This window comes from Podarcis raffonei, chromosome 17 (assembly GCF_027172205.1).
Source record: "Podarcis raffonei isolate rPodRaf1 chromosome 17, rPodRaf1.pri, whole genome shotgun sequence".
Classification (NCBI taxonomy): Eukaryota; Metazoa; Chordata; class Lepidosauria; order Squamata; family Lacertidae; genus Podarcis; species Podarcis raffonei.
Window position 1 is genome coordinate 27,899,302 of NC_070618.1, and position 20,655 is coordinate 27,919,956.

At 47.2% G+C, this 20,655-nt stretch overlaps 1 protein-coding gene across 1 annotated transcript; it reads right to left on the bottom strand.

The window, feature by feature from the left end:
- Positions 1-484: 484 nt before the first annotated feature.
- Positions 485-20,565, bottom strand: LOC128405017 (histone-lysine N-methyltransferase EHMT1-like). The gene is made up of 2 exons (XM_053371185.1): positions 20,254-20,565; positions 485-767 (listed from the first exon to the last, which is right to left on the bottom strand). The coding sequence occupies exons 1-2, from the start codon at positions 20,551-20,553 to the stop codon at positions 495-497; spliced, it is 573 nt and encodes a 190-aa protein (XP_053227160.1). The 5' UTR covers positions 20,554-20,565; the 3' UTR covers positions 485-494.
- Positions 20,566-20,655: the final 90 nt, after the last annotated feature.

Here is a 20,655-nt window from a genome sequence, read left to right on the forward strand (position 1 = left end):
CTGCCCCTTAAATGGCACTCTTTTTGTGTGTGTGCCTTGCATCGCAACTGCAGGCACAAAGGAGAGCAAATGAACAGCGTGAGCCTGATGTTTTCCCCGAAAATATATTTTCCAGCGTTTAAAGAGGGGGGGGAATCCTCTCTATACGTGTGTCTTGCTCTGAAACAGGCATTGGGAAGAGTAGACCCTTCGGCTGTTGCTGAGAAAGGAAGGAAGGAAGGAAGGAAGGAAGGAAGGAAGGAAGGAAAAAAGAAAGGGAGGGAGGGAGGGAGGGAGGAAAGAAGGAAGGAAGGAAGGAAGGAAAGGAAAGGAAAGGAAAGGAAAGGAAAGGAAGGAAAGAAAGAAAGAAAGAAAGAAAGAAAGAAAGAAAGAAAGAAAGAAAGAAAGACAACTTACTGCAAAAAAACTTTATTTTTTGGCAAAGAAGACCCATGCAAAATAATGCAAGGGAGAAGTGCTACCAAAAGCATAAGCAGCATTAGATTGTTGCTGGATTATCTCCAGGATTCCCCGATCGCCAGCCGGCCCAGATAACGCACGACGTGGCGGTGCCCATTCTCTTCAGCCACGTCAACCGGGAGGCGCCCTCTGCGGTCTGGCAGGTCGAGTCGCGCTCCGCCTGAGCGCAGCACGCGCAGCGTGTCCAGGAAGCCTTCCCGGGCCGCGTCGTGCGCGGGGCAGGAGCCGGTGGAGGGATCGGGCACGTTGGGATCCGCTCCCCATCGAAGCAGCAGCTCGGCCACGCGCGGGTCTCCCATCCTCATGACCTGGAAGGCAAAGGAGAAGAGATGCGCCGTCAGTCAGGCGCCAGCGCCGCGCTCCGCCTAGGATTGCCACTAGCTGCGTGGTCCGATTCTACGTATTCCATTTTCGGTGTTCTGAATTGAAGCGGAGGTACCCCCAGGACCCGGAAGGGGAAGAAATGGAGGCAGTGAGAGATTTTACTTTCTTGGGCTCCATGATCACTGCAGATGGTGACAGCAGTCACGAAATTAAAAGACGCCTGCTTCTTGGGAGAAAAGCAATGACAAACCTAGACAGCATCTTAAAAAGCAGAGACATCACCTTGCCGACAAAGGTCCATATAGTTAAAGTTATGGTTTTCCCAGTAATGATGTATGGAAGTGAGAGCTGGACCATAAAGAAGGCTGATCGCCGAAGAATTGATGCTTTTGAATTATGGTGCTGGAGGAGACTCTTGAGAGTCTGTAAGAAGATCAACCCGATCCATTCTGAAGGAAATCAGCCCTGAGTGCTCACTGGAAGGACAGATCGTGAAGCTGAGACTCCACTACTTTGGCCACCTCATGAGAAGAGAAGACTCCCTGGAAAAGACCCTGATGTTGGGAAAGATGGAGGGCACAAGGAGAAGGGGACGACAGAGGAGGAGATGGTTGGACAGTGTTCTGGAAGCTACCAGCATGAGTTTGACCAAACTGCGGGAGGCAGTGGAAGATAGGAGTGCCTGGCATGCTCTGGTCCATGGGGTCATGAAGAGTCGGACACGACTAAACGACTAAAAAACAACAGCACCCCCACGACCGAGGGGCTGCTGTAAGCTACTCCGGGTTCATCTCCTTAAGGGATGGATGCAGACTTGGCATCAAAATAATAGCAGGAGATAATAATAATACAGGACTGAAGAGGTGGAAGGGAGCTCACCCAGCGCCACAGAATAATTCAGCCCTTGGGGTTGGATGCAGATTGGCAGTGCAATGCTACAGTGCAAGAGAGGCAGTGTGGTGTAGTGGTTAGGGTGTTAGGCTAGGATCCGGGAAAGGAGGCCTTAAATCCCCATTAAGGCAACCCCTACACCAAACAAAGCACACAGCAAACCAACCACGCGTGGGACCTCTTGTTTCCCCACCCCCCGCCCCAGCCAGCCATAAATAAAGAAAGCCTTTATGTGATGCTGACGCAAAAGCTTTCCTGATATACTATGTACAGGAATGAAATTTTAATTCCTTCCCCTTTCCGCCCCTCTTCTCTTTTCCCTCAAGCCCATATTGCCTGTAACAGGAAGGTCTCACTATGAATATGACTGATTTGTTTGAATCAGTCTCTGAAAACAAAGACTCTGTATGTTCTATTGTGGCCCAAGAAAACCATTTAATAAAAACATATTTTTTATATATTTTATATATATGTATATGTATAAAATATAAATATATATTTTATATATTTATATATGTTTTTATATATGTATATACACAGACACACACACATATATATACATAGTGTATGTGTGTGTGTGTATATCTATCTATCTATATATATCTATATATTTATATATCTATATATCTATATATCTATATATATACGATTTTATTAAATGATTTTCTTGGGTCACGATAGAACACACACACACACACACACACACACACACACACACACACACATATATATATGAAGGTCACTGGGGGACCTTCGGCCAGTCACTCCCTCTCAACCTAACCTACCTCACAGGGAGCAGATGTACTTCACCCTTGAGGTCCTTTGAGGAAAGTAGGGGTGTAAATGTAAATTTTGGGAGTGGGGATTATCGGTTTGGTTTTGTTCTTATTTTTATTGTGTACTTTGTGGCTTTTAATATTGTAATTTTATGTTGTGAACTGCCCTGAGATCTACAGATGAAGAGTGGTATAATAATAGTAATAATAGTAATAATAGTAATAATAGTAATAGTAGTAGTAGTAGTAGTAGTAATAATAATAATAATAATAATAATAATAATAATAATAGACAACCACTCTCCAAATAAGCAGAAAGGGGTTTACTCCCAGGCAAATGTATACTAGTTCAATGAGATTTACAGCAGAATCCTAACCAGGTCTATTCAGGATCCTATTAAATTCAGTGGGACTTATTCCCAGGTCTGTAAGGGCAGAATTGCAACCTTAAATTTCATTAATCTTTTGGCATATAAATATATATATATTTTAAAAATTGTCCAGTAGCACCTTAAAGATCAACGAAGTTTGTTCTTGGTATGAGCTTTCGTGTGCATGCACACTTCTGCAGATACACTGAAACAGAAGTCACCAGACCTTTATATATAGTGAGAGGGTGGGGAGGGGTATTACTCAGAAGGGTGGTGGGAATGGGTGATTGGCTGACAGGTGTGGTAGACCTGTTTTTTTAATATATATTTCTACTGCGTCAGACCAACACGGCTACCTACCTGAATATTTTGGCATAGGTATTTCGGGGAGGAAGGAGCGGAGACCTAGCGAGTCTTACTTCTAAGTGGACAGGCTCAGGACATAGCTGTCAACTTTTCCCTCTTCTTGCGAGGAATCCTATTCGGAATAAGGGAATTTCCCTTTAAAAGGGGGGAATGTTGACAGCTACGGCTCAGGATAACCTTAGCGCAACCTTAGAGGGATCCTGCCCTGGAGAACTGTCAAAAAGAACAATTGCCCAGTTCCATTTGATAATTCTGAAAGCACCGCGTGTCTCTTACGGTAGTAATTTGGGTATCTCACTTGTACTAACTGGATAATCAAACTGAAATCAAGAAACAACATCCATCCACCGCTGTCTCTCCGTTGTGTCAATCGGGGAAACCTCAATGGGCGATTCGACTGCCGTCGGAGCCGAGGAGGCTTAGGATCGCTCAGCTGTAGAGCAGCTCCAGCCGACCCTTTCCCCCTACAGTGGTATCTCGGGTTAAGTACTTAATTCGTTCCGGAGGTCCGTACTTAACCTGAAACTGTTCTTAACCTGAAGCACCACTTTAGCTAATGGGGCCTCCTGCTGCCACCGCGCCGCCGGAGCACGATTTCTGTTCTCATCCTGAAGTTCTGAAGCACCATTTCTGGGTTAGCGGAGTCTGTAACCTGAAGCGTATGTAACCCGAGGTACCACTGTACTTCTAAATAAGTAACACGTTTTTTAAAAAAAGTTATAATACGAAATAATTGACTTAAGAGTAGTTTCAGTTCGTGGGACTTTGTTAACGCGAGAATCTCAACGTTAGATTGAGTAGATTTATTGAGTTGATTTATTTATGTCAAGTCTCCGTTTTACACCCTCATCCGCAAAGGAATCGAACTGAAAACCACAATTGAATTCAGATGGATTGTGATGAGGAGCGGGGGAGCAGTTTGCCTTGCAAGGGTCGCTGTTTTGAGAAGGAAACGGAGGTTGCTGGTCTTACTCACTGCTAGGAACGTGCCTGGGCGCTGGTCCATCCTCCGTCAAACCTCTGGTCCATCTAGCGAAGCCTTTCTTTACACTGACCTGGCATGATCGTGATCTACCGGTAGATCCTGGTAGATCTTTGGCCCCTCAGTGATCTCCCCCCCCCCAATAAAAATAGGGGGGAAACTTGGGCTTCCTAACAAAAGCTCAACAACTTTGGTCCACTGTCAGGTTTTTTATACAGTGGTACCTCGGGTTAAGTACTTAATTCGTTCCGGAGGTCCGTTCTTAACCTCAAACTGTTCTTAACTTGAAGCACCACTTTAGCTAATGGGGCCTCCCGCTGCCGCCGCGCGATTTCTGTTCTCATCCTGAAGCAAAGTTCTTAACCTGAAGCACTATTTCTGGGTTAGCGGAGTCTGTAACCTGAAGCGTATGTAACCCGAGGTACCACTGTACTGTGAGCAGATCGCAGTGTATTTGGAGTCGACTCTCCAGGATTTGAGGCAGGGGATCTCTCCAGGACAGTCAACCCCGCCACGCAAATATTGTGCTGTACCACCGAGGGACACTCTTTCTCCATACTGAAACACATGCTGATGGGACTATATGGTCGAACATTTATTAGATTTGAAAGACAGAAACAGTTGAGGGATGCATTTGGCAACGCCGGTAGCTATATAATTCCAAGAACGGTTAGGAGCAAAAATGAAAATAAAAATCGGTAAATAATTTACAGCCCTGCCCAAGCCTAGCCATATCTTCTCAGAAATACTTGAGTTCCACATAATTTGACCTGCACTGTCCTACTCACGAGTAAGTACCATTAAATTCAATAGGGCTGACTCCCAGCTACGGACTCGCGTTGTTAAAGGTGTCTTTTTAAAAAACAAAAACAAAAAAACAGAATCAAGAAAAAGATCATTCATAGCGCATGCCTATCCATGTCTACTCAGAAGCAAGTGCTACCGAATTCAGTAGGGTCCTACTTCCAGCTAAGTGCGCACAGGATTGCAGCCTAAGAATCAGCTCTTCTGCACAAAGCGTTCATCGAGAGCTAGACACCCTCTTCCCCTTTCTGGTCATAATGTTTCTTAGGAGCATTTACGGTTTCTGATTATTATTATAAAGGAAATAAAATATATAGGTACTTTTCTCCAGTGCTTAAACCTCGCGGGCAGTCTTGCGCCTCAGCGGCTCCCCACCCTTTAATTTTATTTTTTTTAAGTGTCTGTTCCTCCTCCAACAAATTAATACAGAAGTCAGCTTTGCAAAAAAATAGGTTTCACACAAATTCCTGGGTGTTTCTAACAGTCGCCATCCGCAGAGAAGCCAGCCATTTTGGGAGGTGGGCAAGAGCATTTTGTTGCGATGTAGAATAATGCAGATTAAAATGGAGGTCCGTCGGGACGGCTGCGAAGCAACCCGAATTGCTCAAAGGCGCGATCGCCTCACGTTTGCGACCGGAGTTTGACGCTCCATTCACGCCGGCAGTTAAGAAATTCTATTTATTTCCTGGGTACGTGCCCTCCCCGGAAAGCCACGTGCTGAAGACCAATGTAAGTTAGAGAAAGCGCACGTCCTAAATGACTCCTTGATAGAAGATGATAATTGCTATTTAATATGGGGATTCGTTGAGGAGGAGAGGATATCTCTCGCCAGAAACGAAAGCAGATATATAACTTTGAAAAGGGAGGAATCCCTTGAAGCGGAAATATATTTCAGAAGGTGCTTAGCAGAGCTAGGCTACTCAGAAACGTTATAGGAGTGTGCGTGCGGGCGCGTGTGCAAACCCTTCTGCAGACGGAGAAAAATGGTGCGAAAGAGAAGAGAAATCCTTTTATGGGCAATTTCCTAAATCTGTCACATTGACAACGACAAGGAAAGTTTATTTGTCCTGTTCTCCAAAATCTGTCTTTACAGCAGCAGAGGTAAGCTCACAGATTCCCCCTCCCCCCCCCCCCGATTCTCTCGCTCTCCTATTACCGACCCATCCCCCGGGGTTCCATTGCAACGTCTCCAAGCCCGCTTTTGCGCACCAGATGCGTGTCCGCACTTAGGACGGAAAGCCGCGGTTTGAGCACTTTTTTTTCTTTCATTGTCAAACAGGCAGCCCGTTCCGCCCTGACCACTACCTGGATCGGACTCCTGCCGAAGCAGTTCAGGCCATTGGGGTCCGCTCCCGCGTCCAGCAGCCTGCGCGCTTGTGCCAAGTTCCCTTCGGCGGCCGCGCGAGTGAGCGCGTTGGCTTGCTGCGTCCCCATCCCGAGTGCGCACGCGTGCCCACGAGGCAGGCAGACCTGTCTGCAGACCGAGGCGATGCGGTCCCACCTAGATCTCGCGCGGCTGCCGTGCGCGCACAGCTGATCCAATTGGGTGCAGGAACTATTGCCAGCGCCCGCCCCACCCCGGACAACAAATGACAGGCGCACTTTCAGCGAGAGGGGGGCGGGGCTCTTGGTCCTGCTTGGCCGCGCACCAAGCTTGCAAGAGCTCGGCTCGATGGCGGAAAGGGGAGACGGGCGGCATTGCCAAGCTGTTTTTTTGCAGCGAGAGTTACTGGGTCGTCTCGCCTGAGCTTAAATGTTGACACACGTTACATGAGCGTTCGGACCGTTAGATTTACTATAGTGGCAAGCTGTAGTGAGGGGGCCTTTTTTTAAGTCTCCTTGCATTGCCGCGCCTAGATGCATTGGGGCGAGGGGAAAAGCTTTGTGGATATGGGTTGATTTGTTGTTCTTGTTGTTTAGTCGTTTAGTCGTGTCCGACTCTTCGTGACCCCATGGACCAGAGCACGCCAGGCACTCCTGTCTTCCACTGCCTCCCGCAGTTTGGTCAAACTCATGTTAGTAGCTTCGAGAACACTATCCAACCATCTCGTCCTCTGTCGTCCCCTTCTCCTTGTGCCCTCCATCTTCCCCAACATCAGGGTCTTTTCCAGGGAGTCTTCTCTTCTCATGAGGTGGTCAAAGTATTGGAGCCTCAGCTTCACGATCTGTCCTTCCGGTGAGCACTCAGGGCTGATTTCATTCAGAATGTAGAGGTTTGATCTTCTTGCAGTTGATTTAGTTGTAGTTGATATTCTTGGGTTGATTTAGATGAGATGAACTCGAAAAGCGCACGTGGCCTTTCCGGCGGGTAAAAGGGAAGTCTCGATTCATTTTCTGCCCAGAGCCCTTTCACTTGCAAATAATTCTCCCTGAACAGGGCTGCAGGCTTTCATCTCACTCCTTCTGCATCCCTCCCAGACCATAAAGAAACTGCGGAATGGTTGTATGGATGGACTCGCGAGTAGGATTTGAACTATGAGCAGCAGAAGGAATTAGAGATTAAAGTATTGTTGTCATGCTATGAGATAGAAAAGAAACACCAAGGGAAACGGGGTGGGAAGTCCACGAAAGAGAAAGAAAAATTGTTATGTATTGGAGTGTATATCATAGAATCATAGATTTGTGGAGCAGGAAGGGACTCTGAGGATCATCTAGTCCAACCCTCTGCAAGGCCGGAATATGCAGCTGTCCCATACGGGGATCGAACCTGCAAACTTGACGTCATCAGCACCGCGTTTTAACCAACTGAGCTAACAAGAGGATCATATGTTAAACTTTTGAAAATGTAATAAAATATAATTTTTAAAAAGAATTGCACAATGTAGATGATAGATAGAGATAGAGATGAAAGATAGATGATAGATAGATGATAGATAGATAGATAGATAGATAGATAGAGATAGATAGATATGCAAGGGGTGGGGATCAAGTTATGAATGGAAGTCGGATTCTCCCCTACTCCCTTCCTCTTCCTCCCCGCAGAAGTGTTGAGCCTCTAGCCGCTCATTGGTAAAGCAAAGCCATTTTAGACACAAGACATCTTATAGTCTCATGCACTTGGACCCAAGTCTTAGAACTGGGAGTCTTTGCCCCGGAGAGCTCCCTCAATATGAAGCAGCATCCTATATCTTTATGTTTGCTTGCGCAGAAGCAAGTTCAATGAGGCTTACTCGCAGATCATGTACAGGTTATGCAGCTGATATAAAGAGCCATATTCCTATGCCGTCAGTTTCTCTCCCGCCCCCCTTATAAGGATTTTATGTTTAAATGATTTCTTCTGTTCTAAAGATTGTAGTTTACCACCCTGGGGGAGTTCTGAGTGAAGGGCTGGACTATAAGTCTAAATAATAATAGCACCATGCATAGAACTGAGAACCTCAGAAAAAGACGCATCAATGTCCAGAACATCCTATATGCATGGCTATAGTTCTATGCGCGATGATGTCGGAGGAAATCTCACGGAAGTAGGCAGCGAGATTCGCTTTCCAATCAACCAGACGCAAGGCAACGGCCTAAGCGCCAAATAGAAGGCGCCTGAACTGAACTCGGCGATATTTGTTGTTGTTGTTTAGTCGTTTAGTCGTGTCCGACTCTTCGTGACCCCATGGACCAGAGCACGCCAGGCACCTCTGTCCTCCACTACCTATTTACCCCGATATTCGGCGATATTTACCCCGAAGTAAACTTGCTTAGCAGGCCGAGGATGGGCAGCCTCTGACCCTGAAGGTGTACCACCCCCACCTCCACCCCCACCACGTCCCTTGGTCATGCTGGATGGGGCTTAAGGGCGTTGGGAGTCCAGACAAATCTGGAAGGGCGCCGTCCCTCATCCTGGGGACTTCAGCCTGCAACAATGTCCCAGGACCCAAGCCCTGATGCGCACAGGTGGCGGCCGCTCAGGTTTCCATGGAGCTCAACGGGACTGGTTTTTCTCTCTCTCCACGAGTGTGCCTATCCCTTCTCTCTAAATCTCCCACTACTCTTTCCACACTGCGCCCCTATTTGCTTTCCTCCCTCCTTTCCTTGACGGCTGGGGGCGTGGAGAGCTTCTAGGTTGAGGAAAAGAAGCCACTCCACGAAACCACGTTGAATCCCAGCTTCGGAGAACGGCAGGATATAATGACTACTGCTACTAATGTGTATTTGTGTGTACCACTTGACCGCTGCTTTTCACCCTAGCCTACCCCGCAGGGTTATTTGCGGATAAAATGGTGCAAAGACCAAGGACGACTGCTAGAGAGCTCCATTATTAGGGTCCACAAAATGAATCAGAAGTCCCCAAGTACTCAGTGGCTTTCCCTAGTTTTTTTTCTCTCTCTCTTTCTTTTTTAAATGTCTCTCCAAGGCTTCCTTGTGGTAAATGCATCTCCAGGCTTCTCCACACGCTGAGTGATTTCAAAGCAACTTCCTTAGGCTGAATGCTATACGCACTTACCTGGGAGTAAGTCCCATTGAACACAGTGGAGCTTAGTTCTGAGTAGAGGTGTATAAAATCGCGCTGTGACTTCACTGAGCAGGGTGGACTCGCTGGAGCTCCTTTCTTGAAGAGCAGAGGGAAAGGCCGAGGCATTTGCTGACGAACGGGGGCACAGGCTTTGCTTCAGCAGCCCAAGGGATGAGACAAGATTTCGTCGCCCAACATGTGGTCCCGTGTGCTAGAGACCGATTAGGGTGAAATGTACCTCAATACCCTTTTGCATTTTTGCTAAAGTAAATCTGATTGCCTGACTTTTTCGTTGTTTAGCTTTAGGCTGGAGGGGGGATTCCAAAGTTTTGTTTGTGTTTACTTATTTAATCCCAAATTTTGGATTGCTTTCCTAAAACACCTCGGAGCGTTTTGAGGGGTGATATGATAACCACCTCCAAATACCTGAAGGGCTGTCAGATCGGGGATGATGGAGAAAGTTTGTTTTCTGCTGCTCAGGTGGGTAGCAATGGATTCAAATTACAAGAAAGGTAATTCTACCTAATTTTAATTTGGTGACAGTAGTCACCAAATTAAAAGACGCCTGCTTCTTGGGAGAAAAGCAATGACAAACCTAGACAGCATCTTAAAAAGCAGAGACATCACCTTGCCAACAAACGTCTGTATAGTTAAAGCTATGGTTTTCCCAGTAGTGATGTATGGAAATGAGAGCTAGACCATAAAGAAGGCTGTTCGCCGAAGAATTGATGCTTTTGAATTACGGTGCTGGAGGAGACTCTTGAGAGTCCCATGGACTGCAAGAAAATCAAACCTATTCATTCTGAAGGAAATCAGCCCTGAGTGCTCACTGGAATGACAGATCCTAAAGCTGAGGCTCCAAGACTTTGGCCACCTCGTGAGAAGAGAAGACTCCCTGGAAAAGACCCTGATGTTGGGAAAGACTGAGGGCACAAGGAGAAGCGGACGACAGAGGACGAGATGGTTGGACAGTGTTCTCGAAGCTACCAGCATGAGTTTGACCAAGCTGCGGGAGGCAGTGGAAGACAGGAGTGCCTGGCCTGCCCATGGGGTCACGAAGAGTCGGACACGACTAAACGACTAAACAACAACAACAATTCTACCTAAACATTTGGAAGAACCTTTTGACAGTAAGAGCTGTTGGACAGCGGAACGGACTTTCTCCGAAGGTGGTAGACTCTCTCTCCTTCATCGGATTGTTTTTAAACAGAGGTTGCACTGCCGTCTGAATTTCAGATAGTTGGGTTATATGACCCTCAGAGTCCTTTCCAACCTTACAATTCTCTGGTTCTGTGAATTCACACACAAATTTCAAACGTGATGGAAGAAATTTTAACCTCTTTAACCCCACTTTTTAACCTCTGAGAAGCTCCTACGTATAAATATTTTTGCTTTGCGAACATTTCTGGGAATTGGACGAGGGGGGAAAGAGCAGGGAGGTGATGAATTATAAACCATGCAGTTTCTCAAAACTGCCCCGAAGTAAAATGAATTGTCTCCTCTGCCACACATATTTGGTGCGGGTTCTGAATGCACACCCAAAGTAAACTTGCAAAGTCCTTAGCCAACAGCAAAAAATAAATGATTTGTCCTCGTTAATTTAGCATTCTTTACTCAAAAGATTGCATTAGAAATACGTTGCCACCAGCAGCAAAGATCTTCTGGAAAAGAATCTAGAGTTCGCTTTCGGGCTAATATGGCGTTCACGCGTTTTGTTAATACTCTTAAATCAGTAATTCCCAAACTTGGTTTGTCCCACACTGGTGTGTCTGCAAGAGAACTGTGTAGTGTGTTGTTGTGACAGAAGGATCCTGCAGCTTTTTTCCAAGTAGGCCTATATTAAGAGTAGAAAATACCTTTCGAAATCGTGCTCGCCTTCGGCGTCCGGACAGCTCCCACCCTCCTGCTGCAGTCTCGAAGGCGGAATCTTTCAGGACTTTGCAGGGCTCCACGTGAAGAGTAGGGTGAGGGGAGACGAGGAGGGTCACATCCATTGGCAGGCGGATCACAGGTCTTGGGCATAACCAGGGGTGCAGGGGGCAGCTGCCCGCCTCCCCCAAATCAAGTAAGTAAATAAAAATACTTAACTCGCTGACCCATTGCATCGCAGATAACTCGGTTCGGCCCCCCTCCCAACATAAAGCCTGCCCCCTTAAAATAAATCCTGGCTACACCCATGTCATTGGACCTGTGGCTTGGGTTATCCAAGGGATACAGTGGTACCTTGGGTTACAGACGCTTCAGGTTACAGACGCTTTAAGTTACAGACTCCGCTAACCTAGAAATAGTACCCAGGATTAAGAACTTTGCTTCAGGATGAGAACAGAAATCGCGCGGCGGCAGCGGGAGGCCCCATTAGCTAAAGCGGTATCTCAGGTTAAGAACAGTTTCAGGTTAAGAATGGACCTCCAGAACGAATTAAGTTCTTAACCCGAGGTACCACTGTACTTGTAGCTTACAAACACGCGCGCCCGCGCGCGCGCGCGCACACACACACACACACACACAGACAGCATAAGAGCCTGCTTAGATCAGACCAATGTCCCACCCCTGCCATTGACCAGCCAATGAGAAACCCTCAAGCAGGTTTTGAGCAGCAGAGCCCTCTCCCCTCCTGACTTTTCCAACAACTGGTCTTCTGAAGCTTTGCTGCCTCTGACGATGGAGGCAAAGCCGAGCCATCGTGGCAGCTAGCCACCCATCGCTCTCTCCTGCCTAGGCTTGCCCAATCGTCTTTGAAAGCCATTCAAGTTGGTGGCGATCTCACGGCCTCCTGCGGGAGCCAGTTCCCTAGTCGGGCCGCGCGCTGTATGTGCCCCGAAACGCCCCAAATTCAGCTTCATTGCATGTCCTCGAGTTCTGGTGTCAAGAAGAGAGGGAGGGAAAAAAACCTTCCTCTTTTCCCTTTTTCCATGCCACGTTGAACTCCATAAAACTTCTCCCATGACACCTCTCAATTGCCTTTTCTGGAAACTCCACCTTGGTTCTTAAGATGGGCGCTTCAACAGTAAGCAAAAAAGAAAAAAGTACCCCCCCTCGCTCGCAACCCCCAGCCACCCCCCCACCCCACACTAATGCAGAGTTATAGCCAGGGGTGCCAACTTCAATAAAATATTGGGGGGGGGGGGTAAACAGCGCCCCACATAATCAATCACATGGCACAAGGAAACTATTTGAATGGGAATGCCCATTAACAAGAGGGGTGGGCCGGCCCCCTCAAATATTTTATTGGTTTCTATGGTTAAAGCTGAGACGGGACCCTCAAGCAGCGGCAGTTACTGGGGAATTTCCTAAGGCATCTGAAACGCTCATCTGCCAATGAGAGAGGCCTGAAAGGTCTCTTCAGCTCCCCAGAGGAAGTGGGCAGAATATGATGATCTTTATCACCCAACATACTTGGCGTAGCCGAGGGGTGCAAGTAAATCAAGCAAATCAATAAAAATACTTAACTGAGGTTCTGCTCCCCCTGTTGTTGTTGTTGTTTAGTCGTCTTAGTCGTGTTCACTCCCCGTGACCCCATGAACCAGAGCATTTTTTTCTCAAAGCTTCTCCTTTTTTATGTCCATGGAGTTTTCTTGGCAAAATGCTGGAGTGGTTTGCCACTTCCTTCTCCAGGTGGATCACATTTAGTCTAAACTTTCGGCTATGACCTGTCCGTCTTGGGTGTCCCTGCACAACATAGCTCATAGCTTCCCTGAGTTATTCAAGCCCCTTCGCCACGACAAGGCAGTGATCCATGAAGGGGTCTGCTCCACCTACCCCAACATAAAGCCAGGCAACGCCCATACCTGCATACGAAGAACAGGCAGGTTCTCCCAGCGCTAGCCAAAAGGGCACCATCCAGACACACGACAGAGGAAGCAACAAGCTTGGGGGGACCCAAAAGTTTGTACAGCTACAAGCAATCAAATAATCTTTTGACTGTGGGGGGACCCTCAAGCGGAATCTCCGCCGAGGAAGAAAGCGCAAGCTCATTGGCCACAGAATGCCTTCCGCTTCTTAAAGGGCGGGCGAGGGAAGGTAAAAAGGATGGCTGGATCAGGGGGCGCAATGGCGTACCTTAGAAAAGGGCAGGGCTGACTGGCTGGCTGGTTGGCACACTGAACACTTCATATTTCAACATTTCGAGGTGGCTCCCACTCCCACTTTCGTCAGCAGTTGTAGTAAACAAAAAACCAATCAATAAATGGAAGAAGAATTATATAAGAAGAGCTGTTTAGCGTCTCTAAAGTAAGAGGCATCCGCTTCCAACAGCGAATAACCCACAAATACGTCAGGGAGGCTCACTGGAAGGACAGACCCCGAAGCTGAGGCTCTAATACTTTGGCCACCTTATAAGAAGAGAAGACTCCCTGGAAAAGACCCTGATGCTGGGAAAGATGGAGGGCACAAGGAGAAGGGGACGACAGAGGACGAGATGGTTGGACAGTGTTCTCAAAGCTACTAACATGAGTTTGAGCAAACTGTGGGAGGCAGTGGAAGACAGGAGTGCCTGGCGTGCTCTGGTCCAGGGGGTCACGAAGAGTCGGATACGACTAAACGACTAAACAACAACAGGTCAGGGAAGCGATAGTCACCCTTTAGAACTAATGTCAGTGTACTGGAAGAAGCAAATATCACCAGTGTCGAAGCAATGATTCTTCAACATCAACTTCGTTGGACTGGTCATGTTGTTCGGATGCCTGATTATCATCATCCAAAGCAACTACTCTATTCCAAACTTAAAAATGGAAAGTGCAATGCTGGTGGTCAACAAAAGGCATTTTTTATTTTAAAAAAGTAGTATAAACACCAACAATTGGGAAACATAGGCCTACCAACGCTCCAATTGGAGAACAGCCTTGACCAAAGGTGTCATGGACTTTAAAGACACTCGAACTCCGGAAGGGAGAAATGTGCTAAGAGGAAGGCATGCTTGGCAAATCCTCACCGGGATCAACTCCCGCCTGGAAACCTATGTCCCACTGTAGAAGGAGGTGTGGATCCAAAACTGGCCTCCACAGCCACCTACGGACACTCTGTTAAAACCGTGTTCATGGAAGACAATCTTACTCGTCTACGAGGGGTTGCTAAAGAAGAAGAAGACCCACCCTTTGCCACTTGCTGTCCCAACCCCTGGCAGCTCGGCAGCCTTTGAACTCTCTAAAAGGAGCCATTGAGATAAACATGGCCAAGAGGCCCGTCTCCTACGAATTCGCGCCTTTCCAGTCTCAGTCCGTTTCCTCTAACCCAACCGCCATCCCAACCGCCTGGCAGCGAATTCCACAAAGGGGTTGTGGGAACGAGCGCGGCACTGCACTCCCGGGATGCGGTGCGATATGTAGTTTAGCTCCTAGGCCTCCCTGGAGAGAAAGGTTTGAGTTGAAGCAGTAGGCCTCTCTCAAGCCGAATGAGTTTGAGAGCTTAAAATTAAAATGGCAAAAAGAAAACGAAAGCAAAAACAAGCGCTTCCCTACACAGCCTTGGTTTTGGAGAGAGGAAAAGAAAAGACTTCTGGCATCCCATGTGAAACAACCGAAGTGCCTTCATTCAGAATGGTCCGCCTTGTCAATTGCCTGGGGAATAGGAGCCCCCAAACGCGTTAAGCCTGGTCAAGTTCAACAGGAGCGCTAAAGACGGTGGAGCCTCTACTGAAATGTTTTAAAACAAATTGTTCTTTATTTACCGCCTGCTTTCTAAATGCAGTTTGATTATTTGATGTTTTATATTTTTATTTCATTCAGTCTTTTTAATTGTGGAATATTCTGAGAGCTTTTTATTATAAAACAGTATATAAATTTAAGGAAGAGCATGCAATTTGTAATAAAGAGAGAGATATTATCTTCAGGGGAGGGGGGGGAGACGGTGACTTTGAGTCCTCCCTACCTTGCTATCAATTTATTATCATTATCATTAAACGGGATGAACACCCAAAGAACACTCGTGCCAAGTGTTTAGGCTTTCCGGGCCTATAAAAATGGTGTTTAAAGCGACTGTAGAGATAGAGAGATCCTGGCGCGTCAAGCTACACCGATGGCAGAGTTTATCTGCCGTCTGCGCGCCGGTCAAAGGAAGGAGCCCTATTGAAATCAGTGGGGCTGCTGAGACCAGAGCGAACGCAAAGACTCTGAGAGCCGGATCCAGGCCACGTTCGCTCCGCAGTGAACGGCACTGGTTTAAAATGCCCTTCATTCGCAGCCAAGTCGCCCAGCGCCCTGCTCCTGTCGGTTTGGATCAGGGTGTAAAGAGTCAGGGCACAGGTAACAGTGATCATTGACCTACCCATCCGTGCTGGATTGCGCTTTAAATTAAAGAGGACAGCCACCTGGGAACTCAGAAACTTCCTCAAAAAGAGTCAGGCCACTGGTCAATATATAGGTCAGTATTGCCCACCACTGACTGGCAGCAAATCTCCGGGGTTTCAAGGAGGGTGTCAGTCCCAGCCACACTTGGCGATGCGCGCCGTGTCTGTGTGTTGGAAGGAGCTCCTTTGAGGGGCGAGGGCCGCCCCTCTTCTTTTCCATTCATTGGGTGGCAAAGGCAGGGGCTCATTTGATTTCCCTCGACCTGATCTTCCTTCTAAGAATCCCACAGCTAATGCGATTCACCTTATCGAGACTACTCTGGAGAAAGGGAGCCAGAGAGGGAAGAATTTCACAACAACAGAATTCTCTGCCACTTTCGCTTGAGAGTAAAATCAGCAGCCTTTGCTTTTCAGTGTATGAGAGGATTGCAGGGTCCCAGACAAAGGCGGCTTCGCTGACCATCTCCTTAAGCTCACACAGGCGTCGTTGAAATACGGCCTTTTCCTCTCTCACCATTGACAGACGGGGAAACTGAGGCACACCGCTACAAACAGCTTAATGCATTCTAGGAGTAAATAAGTAAATTAACTAATTAAAATCCACTCCCTATACGTTTAAGAAGGGACCCTTTCCTGCCTTTTCATAGTTTATTGTCCCAAGATTTGTTCCAGGCCCACTCTCGAAAACCTTACTTTTATTTTTCATATTAAAACAATTCTAATAAAAGAAGAGCTGTGCTCCATTTTGATCCTCCTGAAGGCAAGGAGGGAGGACATCTCGCTTGCAAGAGAGGATTGCGCAACTTCCTTTTTTAAGAAAATATATATATATACACATACGGTATGTGATAGTGGTGTTTATTCTATCAGGAGCTCACTCGCCTACCTCGTTCAGCAACGACTTCGTTTATGAAATCTCCAAGTTCCTGGTTTCAATTCCTCTGCTAACAGGAGCAACCCTCTTAAAAATCAGGAGCAGGGCCGGTTGCCTGTGTCCCCAAACAATCCCCCATCTCCCCATACAGGTGTCATAGAATGATTGGGTGGGGGTAGGCGGGGACTGCTAAGTCCCCTGGGTGCGGGTGTTCCTGCAGAATACCTCCTGTAAGGCCATGCGCCGCCCCTCGCCTCTCCAAGGCCTTATAGAGGAATGACCAGAAGGATGCGCGCAGGCGTGTTTCTTTTACCTGTGGCTCCTTCTGCATGCAGACCCGCTCCTCGCCTCCCTACATCCCAAATGCTGCCCCCCCGCTCCCCGGAATTCCGACAGATTCCCGAGGCTGGCAAAGGGAGCCGCGCAGCCCTCTCTCCCACCTGCAACGAGCCCCCCTCGAGCCCCCTCCCCACTAGAGAGCACTCTACAGAAGTGAAGGGGGTGACACTGTGTTTGCTCCAAACGCGCCGCTTGCGCTCCGTGCGCGGGATGCTCTGCGCGCGCACTTTGGATCGGAACCATTAGGAGGGCTCGTCGGGCCAGCCGCTCCAGCTGATCAGCAGCAGCTATACTGTTGGTTCAATTGTTGCGGGACGCAGGCGAGTGGAGCCCGGTCCTGCGCTCAGAAGTATGTTTACTCAGAAGTAATTCCTACTGAAGTCAAAGCGGGTTTACTCCTGGATGAGCAGCGCTAAGGTTGCAGTTTTAACCCTGTTTACGTAGGAGTAAGATTGCAGCCTTACTTCTCAGGACTGCAAAGGCCCAACCTAGGCTTACGAGGGAGTAATTCTCACTGAACACTCTGGGATCGTCGCTGAGAATTGCGGGCAAACTGGGCGGGATCCGAAGATTCTAGTTGGGGGGGGGCCGTTAAGGATGGCCTAAATCTGTAGAGATCTGGTCTGACCAGAGCGCACGGAGCTACAGCGGATGCAAGCGCATCTGGTTTGCATTCCAGCTTTTTTTCTGAGGAGGTTACCATCGTCGGAATTCTGAGAAGAGTCATAGCTGTAACAGGAATCCAGTAGATTCCAACGGGGGAAACCCAATTCCTCTACTGCAGCGAAGAATCTCGCAGCACTCTAAAATGCTTACTGCGCTCCTATGTGCTTAATCGGAAGGAAGGCCTATGGCATTCAACAGCGCTTACTCCCGTGTAAATGCGCATAGGGTTGCATGCATAGGGTACAGCGTAAGCGTGCACAGGGGTGGGGTGCAATAAACGCCTCGTAGCATGATCCGCGCAGGAAAACCCGAATGAATTCAGTACCACTTACTTCTGAGTAGATGCGCGTAGGATTGTGCCTCAAACTTGCTGCTTTGGTGACCTCTAATTTTAGTCAGAGTTGAGAAAATAACGGTTCTCCATTATAATAAAATATTTTGCAGAGGGGAGAGGGTTGAAGAGAGACCATTAGACATTGCTGGTCTAAAGCGGCAATTGCCAGAAGGCGAACCAGGCAACCACGAACCAATGCAGCTATTCCAAGTTATTAGCTCAACCATTTTCCTCTTCGCTTTGCTCTTTAGCTTGCAATTTTAGCACAGTGAAGTCCGTGGGAGGTGCCTGTTGATTTTTAATTTTATCTTTTAATATTCAAACTGGGCCAAAGTGCTTAATTTTGCCTTGTCCTCAACAACGGTGTTGCTCGACATGATATACTTTTGGCAGGCTCGGGCCCATAAAAACTGCCCAGAGATTCTCTGCAAACGATCGTAATGATTACAACTATTTTTTTAAAAAAAAATGTGAAAGCACGAGAGAGTTTATTTAAAGTGGAATAGAGAATTCATTGCTTTACGAAATTCAAGAAAGTTCTTGAAAAACTACCCAAAAGGAGTGCAGCTTCAAAAACGAGGGTCGAGACTGTAAAATGCATCTGCCTTTATCTATAAATCTTCCTATTGCTCAAGGAATATCTATGGTGCATATTTGAACTTAGAAATAGTTGTACAATAGTAATACAAAAAAAAGATCAGTGTAAAATAACTGTGACAGTTCCCTTTCAAAATATCCTGTGTTAGTGCTAAACTCTTGTCAATTAGACTCCAAGGCGTCTGTCCATCCGCTGCATTTCCCAAATTGCCTTTCTATTTTGATCCCAGAATTTCATACTTTCGGCAATTAATTTCGGAGGTCGGCTTTCCAGCTAAATAAACCTCAAAATACTGCACGTTCCTTTGTTTCGCAGAAGGAGGCCACGCTCCGAAGGAGCCCACACACACCAGGCAAGGATAACGTTTTGCTGTCTTCTAGGAAATTAATTCGCGCAGCTAATGCCCATATGTCATTGGGAATAAATATTGCCCCATTAAAAAAATCATTTCTAATATTATATAGTGTCCCCCACATTGGACAGTATTGAGTTTTTATTTTTCGTACAATAAGGAGTTTCGCAAAGTGAAAGTCAACATGCAATATAATGAGCTCTTTGGAAAACAAACAAACATGCAATTGTACTTAATAACAACAAATCTGAACAGAGGGGGTGGCAAAAGTTGACATTTTCAGATCTAGTCCTAGCTGAGCACCTAAAAAATGTAATTAAGATAGATACTGGATTTCGGAGAGGATTTCTCCACACACACCAGTTGCAACATACACACTTTCAGCTTTGCACAGTTCAGTAACTCCCTATTGTGCCCTCACAGCCAAATAATAAGTACTAAGTTTACAAAAAGCCCCCTAGAATATAAACGATTGTGGTTATCGCAAGAGGCTAAATGTCGTGGTCCACAACTACCGAAAATTTCAGAATGTGCAGTGCTGCTTTAATGTGCACAGGCCTACCTAATCTAGGAAGAGAAAACAAAGAAGCAGGCCGGATCTTCGAGGCCTATTTTTTATTTTTTTATTAATGCAATCTATTTCTTTTGCATTGAAATATTATGCAAATTATCTGCAATCTCATTTCACTCTTTAGTCAACCCTAAGGAGATTTCTCGATATGAATGTTTGGTGGTGAGGAGTGTTTTTGTGAGATTCTTCTCTCAAAATGATTTGTCCCCATTTAAGCAGCCTTCTATGCAGTTGACTGTGCCGACCAATTATTTGTTCTGCTTCTAATGTACAAACATATATGCCGTTCATCTGTCTTTCTGCCGTTTGTTTTACCTGCGAGTCTCATCTTTCACCGAAATGAGCCCCCCCATACATAAAACACATGGAATCTCTCATTTACAAAGCACACAAATAAGCATACTCCAGATCTCTTTCTACACATACATACATACATACATACATACATACATACATACTCAGGGGCACTTCAAGGTAAAATTAGCCCCCAACAAAAGACAGATCGATTACGGATGAGCTATCTGCTCCTTTCAGGACTCCAGACCAGGGACATGATGGAGTTACTTTCGAATTAAAGATGTCCGCAGTTCTAAACCTAACCAGGGCAAACAGATTCCAGGAGTTCTAACAGTGCGCTCACCACTTGGGGGAAGAAGGGGAGACTCGGCAGATGGAAATTTCCTGGCTTTTGTTCACTAGGAAAAGGAGTTCTATAGAATAGATAGAACACACAAACAGAGAGAGAGAGGGAGGGAGAGAGCGAGCGAGATGGAGAGAGAGAGAGAGAGGCAGTCTAAAAGAGATTCGCCATTCCCTTACCTGTTCCGGGCCGAGGATCCAGGCTCGGCGGGCTGGCATGGCTTCTTCCGCACGATCAGCACCAAGGAATGGTGGAGCGGCCTTCTCCTGCCCGGGTTCCTCAGGAGATCTCGGATGAGCTTCACCAGAAGGGGCTTGAGGAGACGCGGCAGCTTCTTGGGCCTGGCGCAGCGGATGGTGCATTTGACGCGGGTGCCCATCGGGCCCGTCGCTCCGGGGCAAAGCTGCGAGGGGTCCGTTGGAAGGGAGAGCGCACGCGGATTCTCCTTGGCGCCCGGGGGTTGGGCTGGCTGCTGGCATCCGGGGGAGAAGAGCAGCGCGTGGCGAGGGGGGGGGAGGCGGAGAGGGAGGGTGGCTGGGGGAGGGAAGCTCCTCTCTCCAGAGCCTAATGTAAGCAGGTTC